This window comes from Euprymna scolopes, chromosome 21 (assembly GCF_053919585.1).
Source record: "Euprymna scolopes isolate OS-2025 chromosome 21, ASM5391958v1, whole genome shotgun sequence".
Lineage (NCBI taxonomy): Eukaryota > Metazoa > Mollusca > Cephalopoda > Sepiida > Sepiolidae > Euprymna > Euprymna scolopes.
In genome coordinates, this window is record NC_136502.1 from 55525869 (window position 1) to 55550755 (window position 24887).

The window sequence follows — 24887 nt, forward strand, 5'->3', positions numbered from 1 at the left end:
AGATGGCTACCTTCAACATGCTGTCATAAAAACGTGTTTTTCTGCTATAAAAAAAAAAACAAAAAAAAACTACTCAATCAAATTAAGTGAAAAAATTTTTTTCGGAGATCTTCAGTTCAAAACGGATACGTAAAATGTAACTTTTTTTTCAATATTTTAATTTTTTAATGTCTTGATTAAACTGTACAAGTATCTAGTAATTTTCAGTGCGGTCACATAAAAGATAAAGAGTATGCCCTTCTCTCTTTAATGAAAGTGAGCTAGATAGTCATTGGTGGAATCGAAAGTATTATAGCCACACTCTATAGTCATCTCTTATGTGTATTGATTTGTTCAAGAAATATTTGACCTTTGACACTTATTTTCATTTTGTCATTTGTTTTTTCTTTTTTCCTTTTTCAGTCACTTTGATGGTGTTCGGTCCTTAGCATTCCATCCTGTAGAACCTATATTAATAACAGCTTCGGAGGATCATACATTAAAATTATGGAATCTACAGAAGACGGTTCCAGCCAAAAAGTAAGTTGGAACAATTCCCAGGAGACAGATGAAACAATTTTTTTTTTTTTTTTTATTGAATACTTTTAGACAATTTTACTTTACCGGTAGAAAGATCCAAGATGACAATCAAATGTTGATAACTTAATGATTTATGAACAAAACCAGGCAGCCAAACGTTTCCAATTCATAAAATACATTTAAATATGATATTTTAATTTATGTAGATTTTGTATTATTATTATTATTATTATTATTATTATAGAGCCAATTCTCTATTGATTTTTATATTTTCTCAATATATAGTTGAGATTTCAAAAGTTAAAAAACTGATTTCAATACCATCAGCTAGAATCGAAATCAAAATTTTAGCACTCCAGCCTCAGTTGTTACTATTTGAGCTATCATAAGATCTATAAGAAAACATTAAAATTTAACCGACTTTAATGTATACAAATGTATGCACATGCTTACAAGAGCATTTTAAGTTGACTTATAGGGGTTTGGTAGGGACCGTTTCTCAGACTAACAGACAGACAAGGTCATTTATATTTATCTATCTTAATATTTTTACGTGTATAAAAGTTATCCAATGATACACGTCTTCTAGTTATCAGCCGTCGTCATCATGGTTAAAATTTTTGGCAAGGGTTGAACCTATGACTACACAATCGCAGTCTGGCATTTTACCACTGAAGCAGAAAGCATTGTACAGATTTTATGCACAATTTTATCACTTTTAAAAGATCTGCTATTTTTGGGTTTTTTTATAGTGATACTAAGTTTTGAAAGGCTCTAATTTGTATTTAATTATGCTCCCTTTTCCATGAGGGAATTATCTGCCCTTTGTTTTGCTATTGATATAGACAGAAAAATTTTTATAAATGGTTGTAGGAAGGACAGCTCGAACCCATACCGCGAAGGAGGAAAAGAACATGAAAAAAAAGAGGATAGTGAATTCAATGAGTTGGTAATTAACTTTTGCCTGGGTGGAGGATATTGGCACAAGGACGAAATAAAAAATAAAAAAAGATAGAAAAAGTGGTGGGATTGAACTCGAGAATGTAGGGTAATTAGTCTTCCTCGCTAACCATTAGGCCAAAGAGTGAATTCAATGAGTTGGTAATTAACTTAAGAATCATAGGAGTTGCCACACATGTGCAGAAATGAACATTGCTTTTAAATCTGGCCAGGTAAGGTTCCCATTTTCTGTTGTGGTATTTATTTGTTTCCCCACAAAAGCAAATTAGACACAAGGTCGTTTTTAATGTGGGGGAACACCAGCTCCTCACAAAAAGGGGGCACTGTGTCAGTATTCAAAAAAAACAAATAGTAACTGTCTCAGTATGAATGGCTTCCCCTACATTGACTAATGAGCAATTAACTTAAATGAAACATCAATCCTGGCCCGAAGGCCAAGAAATGCTTTGCCACTTTTTCAAACAGTTTATACAGAAAAGCCAAACAAACACCGGAGACGACACCATGGTGGGAATTTTGTGTAACTTGATCAAAATAAAGGAAAGAAAGGACGTCCGTTTGCGAATGCGGTATATTATGATCTGGGAAGTATGCGAAAACTTCTTGCAGAATCTAACCGACGCAACAACCCTGATGCAAAAAAAGCCTTTGGCGGACATACACAAACACTTGCATCCATTTTGCCTTGTATATATATATATATATATAAATAAATAGAAAAAGGGTTTTTAATATGAATATCAAAACCAGATTAAACAATATGGAGAAGTTAAGTCCAGATGAAATGATGATAGGAAACAATGTTCCCATAAGAAGAACCCGGAATTATACTGTTGACAAGCAGACTCATTGTTTCCTTACTTCAAGTTTACAGAAGCTTTTGGGTTTATTGATTTTATATATATACTAGCAAAAGTACCCGTCGTTGACTGGGTTCAAAAACAGCCTACAGAAGATGGACTCTGATTTATTAAAGTATGATAGGTTATGAAAAGGAAGGGTTGTAAAGAGATAGCTTCGAATTTGGGGCTATCAAAACCAAAATATGTTAAAAGTAAAAATAAAATAGATAAACCCCATAATTTATTATACCATACCTGTTCACACTGAAACACTTATCACAATATTCTGTGGATCTATATTAAAAAACCTTGTTAAACTTTGTGACATATTTCCATTCTATGGAGGTCAGGCGTGAACGAACACCCCATAATTTTATTATACCATATTTCTTCAAACTGAAACATAATTATCAAAGTATACATACGCAGATAAATATGAAAAGTCTTTATTAAAGTTTGTGCCTATTTCCATTCTATGGAGGCCAGGCGCGAACGCAGACCCCACAATTTTATTATACCATCCCTATTTAAGCTAAAACATACTTATCAAAGTATTCTTATGTACATCTATATCAAAAATACTTGTAAACAGTGTTTTTAATTTTTAAATTTTTTATTTCCATATTTTGTGGACCAGACGCGTACGCAGACCCCACAATTTTAATGAATCATCATTATGCCGAATCAAACATACTCATTCCTGTGTCTCGATACATCTTCTATCATTATATGTTATCAGTTTTTTATAATAGTCAACTATATAGGAGCCTATTCGTGACCAGACACACACACACACACACACACACACACACACACACACACACACACACACACAGACGTTCAGCTTTGTATTATAGATATATATTTAATGTTTGTTTGTTATGTGTTGTGAAACATATGTAAGACAATGAAGAAAAGCAGTAGGTTCTTTGGTATGACAGAGGCGCATTTGAAATGAATGTCTTTGTTTAGAGCACAATTGAACCATGATACTTGATTTTTGCATTGTACACTTTAATTCAAGCCATTATATAAAGATAATTTTATTAAATCAACAGTATGTTCTCTACAGTGCAATGTAAAGCACAATATATATAATGTGAACTAAGTTACTGCAGAGAGGCATGTGAAGCTTCCTCTCAGCACACCGCGGTGCGTCTACAATTAGAGCAGGCAATTAATCGATTTGATTGAAAAATGAGTGATTTCACCAATTTTGATGGCAATAAAATATGGAAGGGTGAAACATTTGTTGATCCAATCTATGCAATCTTAAACAAGAGGTGCATCACTTAATTATTAAAAAAAAGTTTGTTTGTACATGGAAAATTGTTCATTCAGTAGAAATTTAAAAAAAAAACATAAAAAGTGGCTAACTGAGAAGAACTTTAAGTCATTACATTTCGAAAAACTGAGAAAATATAAAAAATGAATTCTTTTGATCTGGAATTTCATTCCTATAAGAATCGATTCAATCTGATCTATATGAAATATTTTTTGGTGTTTGTCCACAATTTCCCCCATATTAAAACTCAAAAGATACAGAAAAATTTTGATGTACATACTAATGGCAAAACAAAAAGATCAAATTCCCAAAATCACATAAATTGACCAAGTAGTTTTATTTTTATAAAGAAAATAATTTTTAAATGATTTTAAGTGATTAATGAGAAATCATAGGCATTAAGAGATAGATTTAACAAATTCAAATTATTGTGTAGTCATCTGCTTTTGTTTCTTCAAGATTGTAACGCAAAACGGCCTCATTCTTGCTTGCTCATAAAATTAGATTTTCTTAGTTAAAAATAAAACTACTTGATCAATTTACAAGGTTTTTGGAATATGTCATTTTCATTCCGCCAAAGGTACATATATTATACAGATTTTTTGTTGTTTTTAATATAGGGTTAATTCTGGACAACTTTAAAAAAAAAAAATTTTTTTTACACACACTCGCACATTTATATATATATATATATATATATATATATATATATATATATATAGCAAGGAGATTTCATCATCCTCCCACATAGAGCATCTGATGGTATTACTAAATAGTCACTCATCTGGTACTGGCCCAGCTCAACATTGTTTAACTTTGGTGATTTAACAAGAGCCAATGTGGCAACACGTTTATGCTAGATACAACATGGTCATCTTCAAATCCAATGTTAGTAAACATGTAGCAGCTACATAATCATGATCTATTTTGCACTTGCATGTTTTTATTTGCAGAGTTTGGTTAAAACACTTACCCACACTTCCACCAAAACCTTTTCCCATGTTTCAAACTGTTCCGGTTGAAATGTCCATGTAAACAGACATTCTATTTTCTATCCTTATCTCTAGCCATAACTTGGGCTAGAAGAGAGATTAAAGAGAGACCCAGACTCAACTTTTCTTGTATAGTACATACATTTCCACAAACTCGACATGTTTTGTATTCCAATTTTTATATTTCTTTCTGGACCATTCATTGTGTTGATGAAACTGTTTGAATAAAATCAATTTAAATTGTAAAAGTTTGACCTTATAAGCAATCTATATTTTTTAGCAAGACCAAAAATAGAAATCCCGACATCTTCTTCCAACTCTGCAAACACTTGTCATAAACTAAACTCAGAAATGATCACAATTTGTACATTCTATTCATTATTTTCAATCCTCTCATAATGTCATTCATCATTCAACTTATAATTTGTCCATCTCCTGATTCCATATCCTCTAGTGTTTTTCTGTTTTCATAAGCGGTGACTAATTAAAATTAACAGAAAGAAGACTCAACAATTTAGCTTTTCCATCTATAATATGTAAGACTAGTTGAGTTGTACTATTTGCATATTTTCACTTACGCAATCTTTGGTTTCTTTTACAGAACAGCTTCTGTGGACGTGGAACCTGTGTACACGTTCCGAGGCCATGAAGGGCCAGTTTTATGTCTAGCAGTGAATCCCACAGGAGAACAATGCTACAGTGGAGGTGTTGACTCTACCATCCGATGTTGGAAGATACCCATCTCCAGTAATGATCCTTACGATTCTTTTGGTAAGTACCCCAGCTTGATATCATCCCTAAATACGTTTGTCATGTGAGAGGAGTGATCGCAGAGAAGACAATTCTGTGATCTCAGGAAAATCTTTTTATGTAAGTAGTGGCAGGAGTAGGGGTGGCAACTCATGCTTTGTATTTATTTAACTAGTTGTGATGGCAGAGAGAGCTCATACTTATTCAAGTAGTGATTGTTTCAAGCAGGAGATACAACTTATGCCATACTTATTCAAGTAGTGGAAGTTGATCGCAGGAAGGGAGACAATTCGAACTTATTCAAATAGTTGTAATCACTTGAGTTCTTGTCCAGAATCCCCCTCTCCCCATATTAAAAAAAAAAAAAGAAAGAAAAATCTGTATGATATACGTATCCATGACGAAACAACGATATCATATTCCGAAAATCATGTATATTAATTAAGTAGTTTTATTTTTCTAACGAAAATCATTTTTAAGGGATTAATTAGAATTCATAGACATTACAACATAACTTTAGTCAGTATAAATTACCGTCCTTGATTTTTGAGATTTTTCAAAATGGCAGGCGAGACCGTTATTCCTTGGATGTTCATAAAATTTGCTTTTCTTTTTTAAAAATAAGATTACTTGATCAATTTACATAATTTTTGGAATGTGATATTTTCGTTTTGTCATAGATACATATATAGATTTTATGATTTTGTTTTTTAATATAGGGAAGTTCTGGACAAAGAGCATTGCTTTTTATGTTTCTTTTTATTTTTTTAAGAATTTCTTTTTTTTTTTTTTCGGTTTTGTCTGCTATCTCCCATCTCCTATTTGTCATGCGATCTCAACCTACTGAGAAAAAAAAATGTATATATATCCTATATACATATCTAAAATCAATAAATTTTTTTGCCATTATTTTTTTAAATATTTCCAAGTGTTTCTCTTTTTTCTTTCTCTCTTCAGATTCCACTGTTCTTCAAGAGACTTTAGTTGGCCATACAGATGCTGTGTGGGGTTTATCTATCCACAATTCAAAGTCACAGCTACTATCATGTTCTGCAGACGGCTCCGTCAGGTTGTGGAGCCCTGGAAGCAAAGATTCGCTTCTCTCTGTATTTAACATGGACGCAGGTAAATCATAATTTTTTTAGTCTCCTCCGCACCCTTATACATTTATGTGCTTTAAAAATTGTATTTTGAAAGGAATTTTTGGAAATTTTTTAACGTGTACACATCAATTGCAATTTTTGCATGAACATGCTAAGATAGCGAAATTCACTTTTATGAATAGACTAGAATTTTCAGAAAATCATTACATATCGTGTTACTTGTACTACCATTCCCATATTGGTTGTTATTTTTACATTTCGACCAATGCACTTCTTCAAATACATCTTATTAAACTCAAGAACTTTCGAACTGACCCTTTATTTAATCCACAAGGATACCCCCACCTCCCAGTTTTGTACTCGATATCCCAATATATTTGTGATGACAAAATTATATAGATACGATCATCTTTGATCAAATTTACAATTATTTTTTTCTTTTCAAATTATTTTTTGTAAGACATTCCAATAGATTATTCTCCACAAGATTCCTATCTAACCCTAACTAGCAGTAGTCTGACTTAGGGTTTGTGGTAAAAAAACACTAGTCTGACTTAGGGTTTGTGGTAAAAAAACAGTAGTCTGGCTTAGGGTTTGTGGTAAAACACTAGAATGGCCCAGAAATGGGGACTCATTTTACATGAAATTTATATACAAAACTGATCTCTACCCTGACCTGTAAATTTTTAAATGAAATTTCACCTAACAAAAATAAAATTTCATTTGGGGGATAGTAATAGTAAAGGAATAAAATAACAATTTCTTGCATAGAAACTAGTGGTTTCTGTGCACGCACATATTTAGCATAAATTTTTATTCACACAACCATGATTGACTGCATATGTAGTAAATAATGTTTATATAAATAACAATTGTTACCTATTACTGATCACTATCCTAAAATACACATTAAAAATTCACAGTTAGAAATATATTTTTTCAAATCAGATCAATTAGAGAAACGTGTCCTTTTTCAGTTGTGAAAAGTTAAATTCTTGTAATTATGTTTTTTATTTTTTGAAAATGCCACACATAACAAAACAAATAAAAACTATATTTTCAAAACAGATTGATTAGACGTATTTATTTTTTGAAAATGTAGTGCATAACAAAATAATTAAAAATAAAAATATATTTTCGAAACGGATTGATTAGAATGTTTTTAATTTTTTGAAAATGCAGTGCATAACAAAATAAATAAAAATATACTATTTTCAAAACGGATCAGTTAGAGGAAGGCATTAGTGTTTCAGTTAAAAATTGAAGATGTAAAATTATGAAGACACAAGGGAGAAGAATGGAGAAAATATGATTGGACATTTATTTCTGGTTTGAGTCTCAAGGTTTCTTACTAACTCGACCCCATGTTTAAGGAGAGTAGAAAGTGGATCTAAGGTTTACAAATACAGAATGAAAAAATGGAAATAGCTTAAAATATTTCAATATTGGTATCTATAGAAAGAGCTTAATGAGCTAAGAAAGAATATTTTAACATTTTTTAAATTAAGGAATTTATGACTATTTTTGTGCCTCACACATTTGGATATTTTTCCCTCTTTAAGACCATATGCGTTTTGTCACATTTTTTTTACACTACTTTTTCAGTAAAAATGTTATCTCTTTGTTAAAACACCAGATTAAGACATGAAATTTGCCATATAAGTGTATTTTTGTGCTAGGAATTAGAATATCTCACTGAAAATCTCCAGAAATGAATGGTTTCCAAATAATCTGCAGTAAATTCACATAAATATGCTGCAATTCCTTAAAAATGCCATTATCCATTAAAAGAAACGTTAAAGAACTCAAAGCTGAATTGTAATGCATTATATTATATTGCCATAACTGAAATCGAAATCTAGGACTGTTTAAAAATGAATATATTGCAATATTTCTTTGGTATTATTGTAGATTAATACCCTCCGCTAACCCCCCACCCCATCTGACCACTTCTCCAAAATATGCGATTTTACCTTTGTAGGCAATTACATGTGAATACCTTAAAATACTTTAATGAAAGATAAACAAGTATTATTTTAGAATTTAATGTAAAATGATTCCCCATTTTGAGCCATTCTAGCGTTTCACAGCAGTTAACCATTTTTTTTTTTTTTGATAAATCCTGTGCTCCCTTTTTTTTTTTTTTTTTTTTTTTTTCCTAAAGACGATTATGTGTGGTTTTAAGAGGGTCTTTGTGCACTTATGAGAGGGTGGGGAAGTTGTCACTCTGACTTTGTGTTAATGATAGAGCTAAGGAAAATTATGTGTGAACACCCTGAAGACTTGATAGAAACAAAACAAAAATAATTTTAGAATTTAGAGTGGGGGTTAATTTCACATAAATTTAATGTAAAATAATTCACCATTTCGAGACCATTCTAACATTTTAGGACAATTGACCAATTTATTTTTTATGAGTGATAAATGGTGCACTTTTCTTTAAGGGAGGATTTTTTTTTAAAATACTTATATGTAGCTTACCAAGGAACTTTGTTTGGTGAGGAGCTTGCCACTTAGACTTAGCGTTATTGTTAGGGCTAAAGGTTTTAAGAGGAGGAGGCTTGCCACTCGTACCTAGGGTTAGAGGTAGGATTAAGGGAGTTTTTTCTTTTTTACTTTTTTTTAAGGCGTTTGACCTCCATATTTACAGTTAGTGGGTCATAATTATTGACCTTTGAAAATGTTATGCCTTAGATTTTGGACATCAAATTACTTTTAAATATGAAATTTATTTTTGTTTGTTTGTCGTAATCCTTAAGGGGTGTAAAACTTAACAAGAATTACAACAAATAGACAAAAATAAATTTCATTTAAAACAAGTGACGTTACTAACAGAAATCGTGACGTTTGGAAAACTTATTAAGTATTTTTGCCCACTTATTTAAATATCAAAAAACATCGTTCACAAATTTTTGATAAATTTGGTTTTTATTTTCAATTACATTTTTTGTCCGAGTGATACATTATTTTGTTAAACTTTCCAGTTTAAGACGTTTTTTTTTTTTTATTTCTCTCCCTGGACTTCAGGCCAAGATCACAGTGTGGTATTCTGATGCTACACTTCGCCTTTTCTGTCCTCTGTCAGTGGAGGAGAAATCCTTCATGACTGAGACAATTTTTATGTTTGTTTCTATCCAGATTGACCCTTTTTGGGAAGCTGGATTTTCCTCGCATTAAAAACTGACCTTGTGTCTAACTGTCCTCATTGGGAGGCAAGTAAATAGGAACTTAACTAGAAACTGAGAACCTCCTACAAATATTTAAATATTGATTTTGTATTTTTTTTTTTTTAATAATTGGGTAGATTAGTGTCCATTCGATTATCGGGGGGGGGGGGGGCTGCTTGCACACGTGAAGCAAAAAAATCATATTTCACATTTTCGTTTTTGTGTTTTAAAAACAAAACACTGTTTAATTCACCGTTAAAAACTAATGTAATGTATAAAAGTGCACACGTTACATATTTGTTTTTCAACTTTATTTTTAAAAATTGACCAAAAATAATGCCAGATTGCTTTAAAATTATATATTATGATAACTGAATAGCTCTAGTTAAGCTAATTATGTTCTAATAATATGAGCTCCAACTAAATATGTAAGAACATTTTTTTTATTTTCATTTTTTAAAATTTTTAATTCGTTCTGGAATAAAAAAACAAAACAAAAAAAGTTGGTTTACAGTAAAGTAATTAATATCAGTGATAGTAGCTGCTGCTGCTTCTACAGATCGTTTTTAGATACTTTTTAAAAATAGAACGATTTTTTCCAGCTATCATGATTTTAAATTGCTCGGTACCACATTTTTATTAAATTGCTCGGTATCACATTTTTATTAAATTGCTCGGTACCACAAAATAAAGCCAGTTACATTTTTATTTTTGACGGATAAATGTAACAAAAAGATTGATTTATTTAACAGTGAGTGTCTGAAGAAATTTTTTTCAAAATTTTCCAAACTCGTCATGCTGAAGTCTTTTTTTTAACACAACAAAAAAATGAGCTGTCAAAAGAATTTCGGACAACTGAATCTATTAAAAATAATATCTCTTCTAGTTAATTTCCAAATTTCATGACAAAATTCTGAAGAGAAACGTGGTACGACTGTTTTAAAATCAGGGGTGGTGGTCACTACAAAATCTTACCGAAAATGCTGTTTTATGATGCTAACATTTTTAGCACTTTATTTGCTTAAAACTCTTAAAGTATATAATGTACATTATTAGTTATTAATTTATTTGAAAGTATATTATATTTCGAACAAAACGGTGGTATTTTGAGGACTTAAGATGCTTTAGTTTTTAAAATATGACGATTTTAGCAAAACCCCCTTGAAATCCGTAATTATCCAGAGTGTTTTATCGTCCGTAGCCTCATAATTCTCACGTTTCCCTTATTTTGTCCTTTAGTCCTCACATTCCAGGAGTGATGTTTCTGACAAAGAGGGATGAATTGCTGTTTTCTGGGTCATAATCTATTCCATCTAACACTTATCTTTGGCGAAGTAATATTTTTTAGCTCCTTACATCAAGTGGCCCTGTGAGTGGGGCAATCAGAATATGCTGTGTGCCCCCCCCCCACTCTGCAAAGAGTAAAAGTTCTTCAATGGGGTCACTTGCTGGCTGTGGGTGGCAACTAGAACAAAATCCTGGCCCTTACTTTACAAGTGGTTGGAGAGGTATGATCCAATCAATTGGCTGGTCATGTCAGCCCTTTTTCAGATCTACATAATCTTAATTAGGACGATGGTTGTAGGGCACATCTTGCTAAAAAAGGATGCAAGCCACTTTCTGTCTCCGGGTGAATAATTATCCTGGGAATGAAAACCCAAAGACAGAAATTTAAACTGTCAATCATCAGCATGAGTATATTGGCTATGCATCTCTGATGTATGGCTTTCCGCCTAGGCACATTCTCATCATGGGGCTTTGAAGTGGGTGGGGAGCATAGAAGTTCAGGTACCACAAGAACTGGGGTATCAGGAGAAAATTATGTAAAAATTGTGGAATGGATGGATTCACCAGGAATCCACTTATCAATGGCTGAAAGGCATAAACTGCCAAGGAGAACATTCAGTTGACTCAAGACGCTAGAGAATGGAAGAAAGAAAAGGAGATAACAAAAATTCCATACACTCAGAACGTCTTCCCAGAAACCCCCAAAATTGTTCAGAATAGCCATCCATCCTGCTCTTACTCACGAGTAACAACCATTGCAAACTACTTCCAATTCTGAATGTCAAAAATGAGAAAACTAGTAAATATGAATCCAAACAAACTCGTAACCTTCATAAAAGAACTACAGACATTTGCATAACAATCTAAGCAATCTTCACCCCCAAATCCTACCTACACAACAAGAGATACTCAAGAACAACAATTCACACCATTACAAGGCTCTTGGGTAGAAAAACTACTACAAAAATATCCAAATCCTTCTGAAATCAAGACCATTAAGATTAAACAAAAAAAACAAAAAAAAAATTGCTAAATGAAAACTACACAAACACACAAAGATAAAACCCAGTATAACAGCTCACACCCAAATCTAAACATCACGCAAAACCACATCAACAATCTCAAGCCAAACACAAAACTATGAATAACTGACCATAAAAAAGTGGTCCAGTTAACCATCACAGAATTAATCTTTTTTTTTCGAATTTTCACATATTATGCATCCAAGGGAATGCTCTTTCATATGGTAACGGTTTCGACCCGGTCGGATGCAACTGATAAAGTTTTTAGTAGACCTGCAAACACACACACACACAACTTTCCTTTATATAATAGACTAGTGGGAATGTTTGGTGTTGCTTGGGTGTTTGTAGGCGTGTGTGTAGGAAAAAAAGTATAGGAGGAAAAGAACGTGAAAAAAGATGTTAGTAGGCAGGTAGGCTCGAACCCAAAGACTTGAGGCGAAGATGGAAAAGAAAGTGAAAGAAAACGTGATATCTTACCGCGATGCTAAGAGGAAGTGAGAATCATTCAAATTAAACGGTTAAAAAGTTAAGTGAATGAGTTCACACAGGTGCATAAATTTGACAAAATCAAACATCATGCCATAGGGAATGAAATTATGCACTTAACTTTGGCTGCAAGCCAGTTAAGCTTTATGCTTTCTGTGTATTTGTTTCCACAATCAAAATAGCAACAAGTACCCGTGCAAGCATAAAAAAAAAAAAATAGCCACAGTAGGCAGGCAGGCTCAAATCTGTAATGCGAAAGAGAAAAAGGAGGTGAATAGCCATGACGATGGGTTGAAATAACGTTTTTAAAATATACATTGAGGGTGCTAGCCACATGACTTGCAAAAAAATGTTGCCGCAAAAAGTGACCCCCTCCATGCAAAAAATGGCTTTTGGCCAATTTTTATATATTTTCCATCTGAGAGACTGATTTTTCTAATGATACCAATTTTTTTCATTTGTAATGTCGTCATATTTTGTCTCTATATATGCAATAGTTTTGTTAATATTAACAATTTATTAAAGTGATCAAGGTTTCCTTCGAAATATATTTATGAATTTCAATATAAATTTCAAACAAAATAAATGTCTGTTTATTTTGTAACAATCGTTGTTTTGACTTCAAACGTATATAATACATATTTTATTTAAACTCAACCAGCGCTTCTAAGGAACAAAATCTTAACGTTATCCATTTTTATTTTTTTTATTTGAACACTTTAATAAATTGTTAATATTGACAAAACTATTGCATATATAGAGACAAAATATGACGACATTACAAATGAATAACAAAAGATTAATTTATCATGAACTATTTAAAAACATATAATCTCACATTGTCTCTTTTCTTCCTTTTTCCAGAAGATGGTGTCCCTACATCTGTTGATTTTGTATGTTGTGATCCAAGTCAAATGGTGGCCTCGTATACTTCATCCCATACTTACATTTTTGATATAGAGACAGGAAAACAGGTCTTGAAACTCGACACCAAGCAGAATTCAGGTAAATGCAACCCCCTTCCCTCTCCTCCTCTTTCTTTGATGATAAACATCAATTAGCCAACAGAAACTATCAAATTTTGCAACTATTAAATTCTTTTGTGTGATGAGTAAAAACGACAACTTGTAATATGGAACGATATTTAGCAAGAGAGCATCAAGCATTCAGCATCATTAGATGATTATTGTCATCATTAAATGAAATTGTACGGAAGGAAGACACTCCTTTCCTAAGATTAATCCATTTATCCATAATCCTCCACATAATTATTAAATATTAAAATGTATATCTAAAATCTAAAGTTATCTTATGAAATTTTAAAAGTTGGATTTAAATAACATTTAAACTGAAATATCAAACTTTGATTCTGACTAGCATATTTTGTATTGTTATTGTTGTACCATGTTATTAACAATATAAATAATGTACTTCACAACAGTTTATTTTAAAAAATGATGTCGTCCCATGCAGACAACTTTTTATATGGAATAATATGTAGCATCAAATACCATTCTTTTTTTTTTTTTTATTCAATTTTCACTCCAAACAAGGCAAGTGCCATTTTGAAATAGGGGGCTACTGTCGGGGACATAATTTGCGGGGTCATTATGAAGGGAGATAAGTAGAAAGATGTTTGTCCACATTACACTTGAACTTCTGCATATCAGTACAGTTGGGAAAGCAGTATCCCGGAAGGGAGTTCCAAAGACTTGCAGTTCTGGGGAAGAAACTATTGGAGTAAAAGGTTTTCTTACACCTAGGGATCTCTACTGTAAAGGGGTGGGACTTAGTTGCTTGTCGGGTTTTTCGGGGGTAGAGAGATGCAACATCTCGTCGATGGGACAGAGGCTGAAGACTGGATGACAGTCCAGGGCCTATCAGGTTGGCGACTCTCTTTTGAACTCTGTCCAGGAGTGAGAGACAAGCAGCAGATGCACCAGTCCAAATGTGACAACAATACTCCATACATGGGCGAATGGTGGACTTATAGAGTTACAGGATACTTTCAGACGTAAGTAGTTTTCTAGCACGGTTGAGAGAGCCAACCTTCTTTGCAGCAGCCTTGGCAATGGTCACAATGCATATATTCCAGTTCATGTTCCGTGTAAACGTTAGGCCGAGGAGTTTAGAGGAAGTACTTTCAGGCAGTGTGCTCTTGGCCATTGCTATTGGTGGTAGAAAAGGTTTTTTGTAGTTATTGAAGGAAACAAGCTTAGTCTTGGCAGCATTGAATGTGACCATCCATTTTTGTCCCCATTCCACTACAGATTGGAGGTCACCTTCTAGTGTTTCTGCCATTTTCTTAGATATGTGTTCATTTGTTTTCCCCTCGTGCCTGTTATAGAGGGTGGTGTCATCTGCAAATATACCCATCTCTGGAACAATTTTATCAGGGAGGTCATTTATGAATATCAGGAATAATAAAGGTCCAAGGATAGATCTCTGGGGTACTCCCGCATTTAACCCTGATCTCCCTACCCATCAGTATATACTGTTACTATTAATGAGTAAGATTAACAGATGTTTGTCCATTTCGACTATTGTATTCGATCTATTCCTAGTACTGTTATATCATCCAATTGACAATTTCATGAACACTTATCCTCAAGTAGCTTTTGGTCTTGATAAGTGATGATTCACTACTGTAAATTTCTACATAAAAGTCTACAGCATAAATCCTTAAACACAATTGAGAATAAACGTGTTGCTAGGGACATGGAGAATGTGTTGAACAACATAAAAGAACTTTACACAGAAGAATGCCACAGTGGAACCAATTAATATCTCTGATGTCGTATTGAGACTTGTTACAATGTGCAACAATAATTTTTCAACCTAAAGAAAATAACACTACAGCTTTATTTTAAAACTTTTATTAAAAAAATCAATTCAGGTAACTTGATTATGTAGTAGAGCTGATATCTATTCAATGTAGCCACCTTCAGCCTCAATCATGGCCTCTGTATGGATCTGGAACTGGGAGTATGCCTTTTCTACAAGCACTCGCAATCAGGCTGTTTTGGTGTTGTGGGAGGTCATGTTGGTGATGTTCTCGTATGACCAAACAAATTAGTCCAGCGGGTGCAGGTCTCAGTGAGAGAAAGGTACAAAGTCGTAGCACGCCTTCTAAAGTCAAGCCCAAGTCTCTTTGGACTTGGGGTTCAGCACCGAATCCTGCTGCCACACCCAGGGTTTGCCAGCAGCCACCTGATTGCACCAGAGGATCAAAGTTATGATATTTTATTTTTTATTGAGGAATTTCCACTGTCCATCGCTTTATTGCAGGTCTCTTAAAATGTTGTTTTATGGCAAAAATACAATGTCTTATCTTGCAAACTTTACTTTTTATTATATTTTTCTGCCAAAGAATACTAAACAAAAGCATATAAGTCTCATATAAATTATTTATTGACATACCCATCATTTTTTTAATGACTTAAAACAACCTTTTGTCCTCTGAGTAAGTCAATTGTTTGATCTTAAAAGGAGTTATGGCTCTAGCAACGTCAACTATGTTCCTCCACAAGGCATCCTTTGAAGTAAATTGCTCTCCTCCCTCATAAACTCCTCTTTTTAATATTGACCAGAGATATTCAATGGGGTTAAGATCTGGAGAACACGGTGGTCAGATCATGAGAGTTTCCTCAACAGATCCCATAGATTCAAGTAGGCTGCAGCCGCCCCAAGCAGAATGGGATGGTGCATTGTCATGTATAAAAATCATCTGAAAGCAACGTGACAATGGTAGGTCATCTAGTCATGTTGACAAATGAATATCCAAAAAGGCCGTGTACGCATAGCTGGTAAGCTTTACACATTTTGGCCTAACCAACTTATTTCCCAATGATTCCCGCCGAAAACATGATGCCTCCACCTCCTTGTTGGCAATGAACTCTGTAATGGGTCGGAGTTCTGTTCGGGTTTCAAACTTTGATCCATCTATCCGGACTGTCAATAGTAGCATGGGCCTCATCCCTAAATAGGACCTGTTGGAAATCCATTTTCATGTAATTCTGTGTCCAAACCATTTGTTTTTCCCTATGTTGTTTGCTCAATGGAGGTCTTGGAAGAGGTTTGATGTTCCTTGTAATCTCATTCAACACATTGTATCCGGCCTGCCTGGATCTTGTGGAGTGATTCCAGCTTTTTAAAAAATGGAAGCACTGGTGTTGTTTGTGTTTCAGTTGACTTCTCTATGAATTTTCCGAATATCACGATCTGAAAGATTTCTCCTGGTGCCCTTATTTTCTGGATTTTGTGTTTGAGTTGTTCAAAAATAAGGCCAAGGTTCTTGGATCTCTTTCCAGCTCTGTGGCTAAATCTTTGATGAACGATCCTTCTACGAGTCCAGCAAATATCCTTTGCTTTTTGATAACCTTTAATCGCCTGATTTTTTGGCATTTAAAGAGATCTGCAATAAAGCGATGGACAGTATAATTTTCTTGATAATAAAAAAAATGTCATAACTTCGTTAATATGGTAGTAATTTGAATAAAATTATGGGAAATAACTAAACTTAAAGCAGCCCATTGATGGTACAGTTTTCATTTTTTGTGACGTATATTTAGTGAAATATTGATATTTTACTAATCTGAAATAAAGCGATTGACGCAGTTTATAATATGTCCCCTTTGTTTGGATTTGAAACCCAGGTTATCAATGTTATCCAGATCTTCTGTAATATACAAGAATGTACAATGGGATCTGCGACTAACCGAACTAAATAGTTGCTTAGATTGCTAATCCACAGTTTTTGTGTATTTTGTAAGGAATAACATTTGTCTCAAAAATCCAATTTTCATATCCAGACATGTTTATTTTTTTAATTTATTTTTTTAATCAATAAAAATAGTAATAAAGCTAATACTGTTTCTGAATGTAGCTGAACATTTTGGTTCAATGTGATTATCATTATTAAACAATTTCATTGTTTACTTGAACTTGTAACAAAGTGATAATGAATTCCCTTCTTTTACTTTTTGTGGATAAAGATTATTTTTTAAGTGTTTCTGAAACCTACTCATGCTGGTCAAAAAAATAGAACATCATGTTTTTTGGCGCTAAATTCTTATTGATGACGATCTGTGAGATGTAATTGGTGCTAAAATATCCTATCATGCTAAACTAACTGAAATAGTTGTTTTATGACAGAATGTTTTTTTTTCATATCAACTGCAATGTCAGTTTTTGAATATTTCCTGTTTCAAAATATAAGTCAGGTAAGTAAACAAAATAGTTTTTTTGTATTAAAAAAATTCATCAACATTTAGTAGCAGCATCTTTTGCCTTGATAACTACATCAATTCTCCGGGGCATGGAATCAACAAGATTCTCGCAATCATGTGTAGACACTGAATCCCATGTGTTCTGGATTGCAATCTTCATGGCTGCAAGGGTAGTAGGTTTTTCTTTGCGGAGCTTCCTCTTCATCTGGTCCCACAAGGCTTCAATAATGTTCAAATTTGGTGAGTTTGCCGGCCATTCAAAAACAGGGATCGATCGTTCTTGGAGCCAGGAAGACGTGGTCTTGGCAGAGTGTGCCAGTGCAAAGTCATGTTGAAAAATGATGTCTGTAGCCTCACTGTCAAACTGGTTATTCAACATTAGCAGTAAATTAGCTTCCAGGATATCTTGGTACATGTTTGCGTTTACAGTTCCTTTGATGAAGTATAAATTACCGACCCTTTTAGCACTCATACAGCCTCAAACCATGAAAGAACTGCGGGAACTTCACAGACTTAACGCATTCTTGGTTATACCGTTCTGTGATTCTTTGCTAAACAGATCACGTGCCACCATTCATCTGCAGTCTAGGTTTTATGAGCAGTTGCCCATCACAACCTCAACACCTGCTTCTTGTTAAGGAGCAGTTTTGTGGCAGCTATACGATTTCGGTATCCCAAATGCCAGAGCCTTCGGTAGGTAGTGCTTCTCGAAACGTCGGCACAAGAACCCTGTTTCCACACTTCAGTGATGTGACTTGTTGATTGGAATCGACTTTTCTTTGCCACCTTGTCCAGTGCTCGGTCTTTTCTTTCAGTGGTGCTTTTATTTCATCCGCATTTCTTGCGATTGCTGTTGGAAACACCCTCAGCATCTTTCTGAATATCCAACCTTGATTACAATTTCCATATGCGTCTTTCCTTCTGCCCGCAAATCAAAGATATGTTGCTTCTCAGGCAAAGATATGTCTTTAGAGCGACCTATACTTATACAGTATTATTAAATCGCTTTCAAAATCTTTTGAAACAGTATTTGCAACATTTTTTGAGTTTAAGATTACTCAACAACAAAATGTTCTATAAAATTGAAACGTTGACTTTTCTAATGTGACAATAAAGTACTCATTGTCTGCCACATATAATAACAATTGCAACTATTTTTAATCATTTGAGGAGGTGCAATTGTTATTTAAATATAAGATAGCTCGCCTGTACAATTTACAAGCTGAAAATTATCCCAAACAGAATGAATTTACATATGTTCAATTATTTTGGCCAGCACGAGTATGTACTCAAAATATTTTGTTTGTGTTGAATTCATGACACATGTTAGTTATGTCAAAATGTTTTTATTCTTCAAAGTTATATGAGCGCTGTGGAGGAGGCGGGGGGCTAAGGTCCCCTCTGCTAATCTTACACCTTATTGCTTCATTTTTAAGTTTTGTAGAGTTGAGGTAAGGCCTTTTCTAATTAGGATAGAACAACAGTAAGAACATTTCGCTGGTGTATTGTGAACAGGGTAACAAAATCAAACATTACTTTACACCCTCTTTCTTCCACCATTTCTATTTCATATAATTTAATATTTTTTGTTATTTTTCTTTCAGATCCTAGCTTAAATAACCAAATCAACAGGGTTATAAACCATCCGACACTGCCAATAACAATCACAGCCCATGAAGACCGGCACATTAGGTTTTTTGATAACCACACGGGTTAGTTTCTCATTCGTCTCCACTTCTCTTAAATTATAAATGTTAACTATGTATTGTATATAATGTATTTTCATTTATTTGTTAACACCTCTTCCTGTTCTCAGATATGTTTATTTATCTTTTCTGCAAGTGATATCTTCTTATACTCGGATATGGGCCACAAGATTAGTCTAGTATTTTCAAGTATAGTTGACTTAATTTAAAAAAACAAAAATCTCTTTGTCAATACGTTTTCAGTTGTACCTCTTCAGCTGCACCATGAAGTGTATTGTAGTATAGAATGCCATGGCTTGACATGATAAATAATGACGCAAAATATTTTCCACCAAATCTTTACTGTCAGCTGAATAAAATAACTTGGAAGGAAGAAAATGAATATTTTAAAATCCTTAGTCAGGAAATAAAAATGTGTTAATATTATTAAAAAAAACAACTCAATTTTCATATTGGTATGAATTCTTGTGTTATTCATTGAAGGGAACAAATTATAATTTCCTAATATATAAGCAAATTCACTAGGTATATGAAAATATAGAAATTAGCAACCAAATCTTGGAGCAAGAAATGTTTATTGAAACGTACACTAAAACCTATTGCACTATATAAGGTTATCTGGGCATTTTATACAACAAAATGAAAAAGTGATTAAAAAACAAAACAAACAAATGCCATGGTGACACTTATTGGATATGTTTCTACCGGCATTTTGCTCCATTTTTGATGGGGTGTCTGGGTGTTTGTAGGTGTATGTTTGGAAAAAAAAAGTGTTAGTAGGAAGGCAGGCTTGAACCCGTGACACGAAGGAGGAAAAGAGAGTGAAAGAAAACTTGACATCTTACCGCTACACCATGATGGAAGTGGAAGTGTAAAGCATTCAGATTTACCGATCTTAACCATAGCAGATAAGAATCACACACTTAACTCTGACTATGGGCCAGTTAAGCTTTCAGCTTTCTGCCCCGTACTTGTTTCCTGACAATAAAGTATCCAAATGAATAGCAATAGTCTGATATGAAGGGTTTCCCCACATTGATTAAAGCTGATTGTCTTTATGGACGTCCCGGCTGGAAGGCGAGGAGGTTGTTTACTTCGCGTCAATTAGTTTTGCTTTATTTATACGAGAAAGACACAAACACTGGGAACCAGGGATTTTTTTAAAACTCAATCAAAATAAAGATAGAGATGACGTTTGTTTTCGAATCGGAGATCTATGGAGTAAAAGGAAAGGTCTCCAAAATAGTAACCTTGTCGAGAAACCTGGCAAAAAATGACTCTCTTGGATATACAAAAGCACTCGTTGCCATTTTGCCTTTTATATATATAGATTATTGAGACTTTTATATATATATAGATTATTGAGACTTTTATATATATAGATTATTGAGACTTTTCTATATATATATAGACTAGCAGGGCTACCCGGCGTTGCTCGGGACCGTATAAACAATGAAAAAACAAAAGCAGATATTGAACATATGTTTTATTCTTAGGGGAGAGGAATCTTTCATCTCAAGTTTTAGCATTACAAACAAACATTTGTCTTTTATATATATAGATAATGACAGGTTTTTTGGGGGCCCCCTCGAAGATAACTGATCAGTTGACCAACTTCTAGTGGTCCGTTTGACGTGAAATTTCGATATTTGTCATCCGGGTGATGGGGCTTCGATATGATACCAAATTTGTCAAGTTTGGTTTCGTCTTTCAAAAGTTTTAGCGTTACAAAGAAACATACATACATACACACAGACGTTTGGCTTTTATATATATAGATTATTGAGACTTTTATATATATAGATTATTGAGACTTTTATATATAAAGATTATTGAGACTTTTATATATATATATAGATTATTGAGACTTTTATATATATAGATTATTGAGACTTTTATATATATATAGATTATTGAGACTTTTATATATATATAGGTTATTGAGACTTTTATATATACAGATTATTGAGACTTTTATATATAAAGATTATTGACACATTTATATATAGAGATTATTGAGACTTTTATATATATATAGATTATTGAGACTTTTATATATAAAGATTATTGAGACTTTTATATATAAAGATTATTGACACATTTATATATAGAGATTATTGAGACTTTTATATATATATAGATTATTGAGACTTTTATATATATAGATTATTGAGACATTTATATATATAGATTATTGAGACTTTTATATATATATAGGTTATTGAGACTTTTATATATATATAGGTTATTGAGACTTTTATATATACAGATTATTGAGACTTTTATATATATATATATATATATAGATTATTGAGACTTTTCTATATATAGATTATTGAGACTTTTATATATAAAGATTATTGAGACTTTTATATATATAGATTATTGAGACTTTTATATATAAAGATTATTGAGACTTTTATATATATAGATTATTGAGACTTTTATATATATATAGATTATTGAGACTTTTATATATAAAGATTATTGAGACTTTTATATATATAAAGATTATTGAGACTTTTATATATATAGATTATTGAGACGTTTATATATATATAGATTATTGAGACTTTTATATATAAAGATTATTGAGACTTTTATATATAAAGATTATTGAGACTTTTATATATATAAAGATTATTGAGACTTTTATATATATAGATTATTGAGACGTTTATATATATATAGATTATTGAGACTTTTATATATAAAGATTATTGAGACTTTTATATATATAGATTATTGAGACTTTTATATATATAGATTATTGAGACTTTTATATATATAGATTATTGAGACTTTTATATATATATAGATTATTGAGACTTTTATATATAAAGATTATTGAGACTTTTATATATATAGATTATTGAGACTTTTATATATATAGATTATTGAGACTTTTATATATATAGATTATTGAGACTTTTATATATATAGATTATTGAGACTTTTATATATAAAGATTATTGAGACGTTTATATATATATAGATTATTGAGACTTTTATATATATAGATTATTGAGACGTTTATATATATATAGATTATTGAGACTTTTATATATATAGATTATTGAGACTTTTATATATATATAGATTATTGAGACTTTTATATATATAGATTATTGAGACTTTTATATATATAGATTATTGAGACTTTTATATATATAGATTATTGAGACTTTTATATACATAGATTATTGAGACTTTTATATATATAGATTATTGAGACTTTTATATATAAAGATTATTGAGACTTTTATATATATAGATTATTGAGACTTTTATATATATATATAGATTATTGAGACGTTTATATATATATAGATTATTGAGACGTTTATATATATATAGATTATTGAGACTTTTATATATATAGATTATTGAGACTTTTATATATATAGATTATTGAGACTTTTATATATATATATAGATTATTGAGACGTTTATATATATATAGATTATTGAGACGTTTATATATATATAGATTATTGAGACTTTTATATATATAGATTATTGAGACTTTTATATATATAGATTATTGAGACTTTTATATATATAGATTATTGAGACTTTTATATATATAGATTATTGAGACTCTTATATATATAAAGATTATTGAGACTTTTATATATATAGATTATTGAGACTTTTATATATATAGATTATTGAGACTTTTATATATATAGATTATTGAGACTTTTATATATAAAGATTATTGAGACGTTTATATATATATAGATTATTGAGACGTTTATATATATATAGATTATTGAGACGTTTATATATATATAGATTATTGAGACGTTTATATATATATATAGATTATTGAGACTTTTATATATATAGATTATTGAGACTTTTATATATATAGATTATTGAGACTTTTATATATATAGATTATTGAGACTTTTATATATATAAAGATTATTGAGACTTTTATATATATAGATTATTGAGACTTTTATATATAAAGATTATTGAGACTTTTATATATATATAGATTATTGAGACTTTTATATATATATAGGTTATTGAGACTTTTATATATATATAGATTATTGAGACTTTTATATATATATAGATTTTTGAGACGTTTATATATATAAAGATTATTGAGACTTTTATATATATAGATTATTGAGACTTTTATATATATAGATTATTGAGACTTTTATATATAAAGATTATTGAGACTTTTATATATATATAGATTATTGAGACGTTTATATATATATAGATTATTGAGACTTTTATATATAAAGATTATTGAGACGTTTATATATATATAGATTATTGAGACGTTTATATATATATAGATTATTGAGACGTTTATATATATATAGATTATTGAGACTTTTATATATATAGATTATTGAGACGTTTATATATATATAGATTATTGAGACGTTTATATATATATAGATTATTGAGACGTTTATATATATATAGATTATTGAGACTTTTATATATATAGATTATTGAGACTTTTATATATATAGATTATTGAGACTTTTATATATATAGATTATTGAGACTTTTATATATATAAAGATTATTGAGACTTTTATATATATAGATTATTGAGACTTTTATATATATAAAGATTATTGAAACGTTTATATATATAAAGATTATTGAGACTTTTATATATATAGATTATTGAGACTTTTATATATATAGATTATTGAGACTTTTATATATATAGATTATTGAGACTTTTATATATATAGATTATTGAGACTTTTATATATATAGATTATTGAGACTTTTATATATAAAGATTATTGAGACTTTTATATATATATATATATATATATATAGATTATTGAGACTTTTATATATATATATAGATTATTGAGACTTTTCTATATATAGATTATTGAGACTTTTCTATATATAGATTATTGAGACTTTTCTATATATAGATTATTGAGACTTTTCTATATATAGATTATTGAGACTTTTCTATATATAGATTATTGAGACTTTTATATATATATAGATTATTGAGACTTTTATATATATAGATTATTGAGACTTTTATATATATATAGATTATTGAGACTTTTATATATACAGATTATTGAGACTTTTATATATATATATAGATTATTGAGACTTTTCTATATATAGATTATTGAGACTTTTCTATATATAGATTATTGAGACTTTTCTATATATAGATTATTGAGACTTTTATATATAAAGATTATTGAGACTTTTCTATATATAGATTATTGAGACTTTTATATACATAGATTATTGAGACTTTTATATATATAGATTATTGAGACTTTTATATATAAAGATTATTGAGACGTTTATATATATAGATTATTGAGACTACCCAGGTGATTGTCTTATGTCAGCAATTTTTGATTGTTTTAACTTAAGTGTTTCATCACTTTGTTTCTATAATTTTTTTTCCTGTATTATTAATGTGTTGCATACTTTTTAGTAATTTTCTACCATTATTATCAAATGTATACATAAAAATCCTTTTAAGTAATTAGCCTTTTTTGTGATAGTTT

At 31.1% G+C, this 24887-nt stretch overlaps 1 protein-coding gene across 15 annotated transcripts in view; it reads left to right on the forward strand.

Annotated features, from left to right (window-relative positions):
• Positions 1 to 24887, forward strand: part of LOC145242380 (striatin-3-like) — a 416873-nt gene that overhangs the window by 386152 nt on the left and 5834 nt on the right. For all 15 annotated transcript variants that reach the window (XM_080105396.1, XM_080105383.1, XM_080105385.1 and 12 more), the window contains 5 exons: positions 403 to 519; positions 5200 to 5369; positions 6306 to 6473; positions 13281 to 13421; positions 19249 to 19356. In XM_080105396.1, the coding sequence (XP_079961522.1) occupies positions 403 to 519; positions 5200 to 5369; positions 6306 to 6473; positions 13281 to 13421; positions 19249 to 19356 (704 nt within the window). The remainder of the gene's footprint in view (positions 1 to 402; positions 520 to 5199; positions 5370 to 6305; positions 6474 to 13280; positions 13422 to 19248; positions 19357 to 24887) is intronic.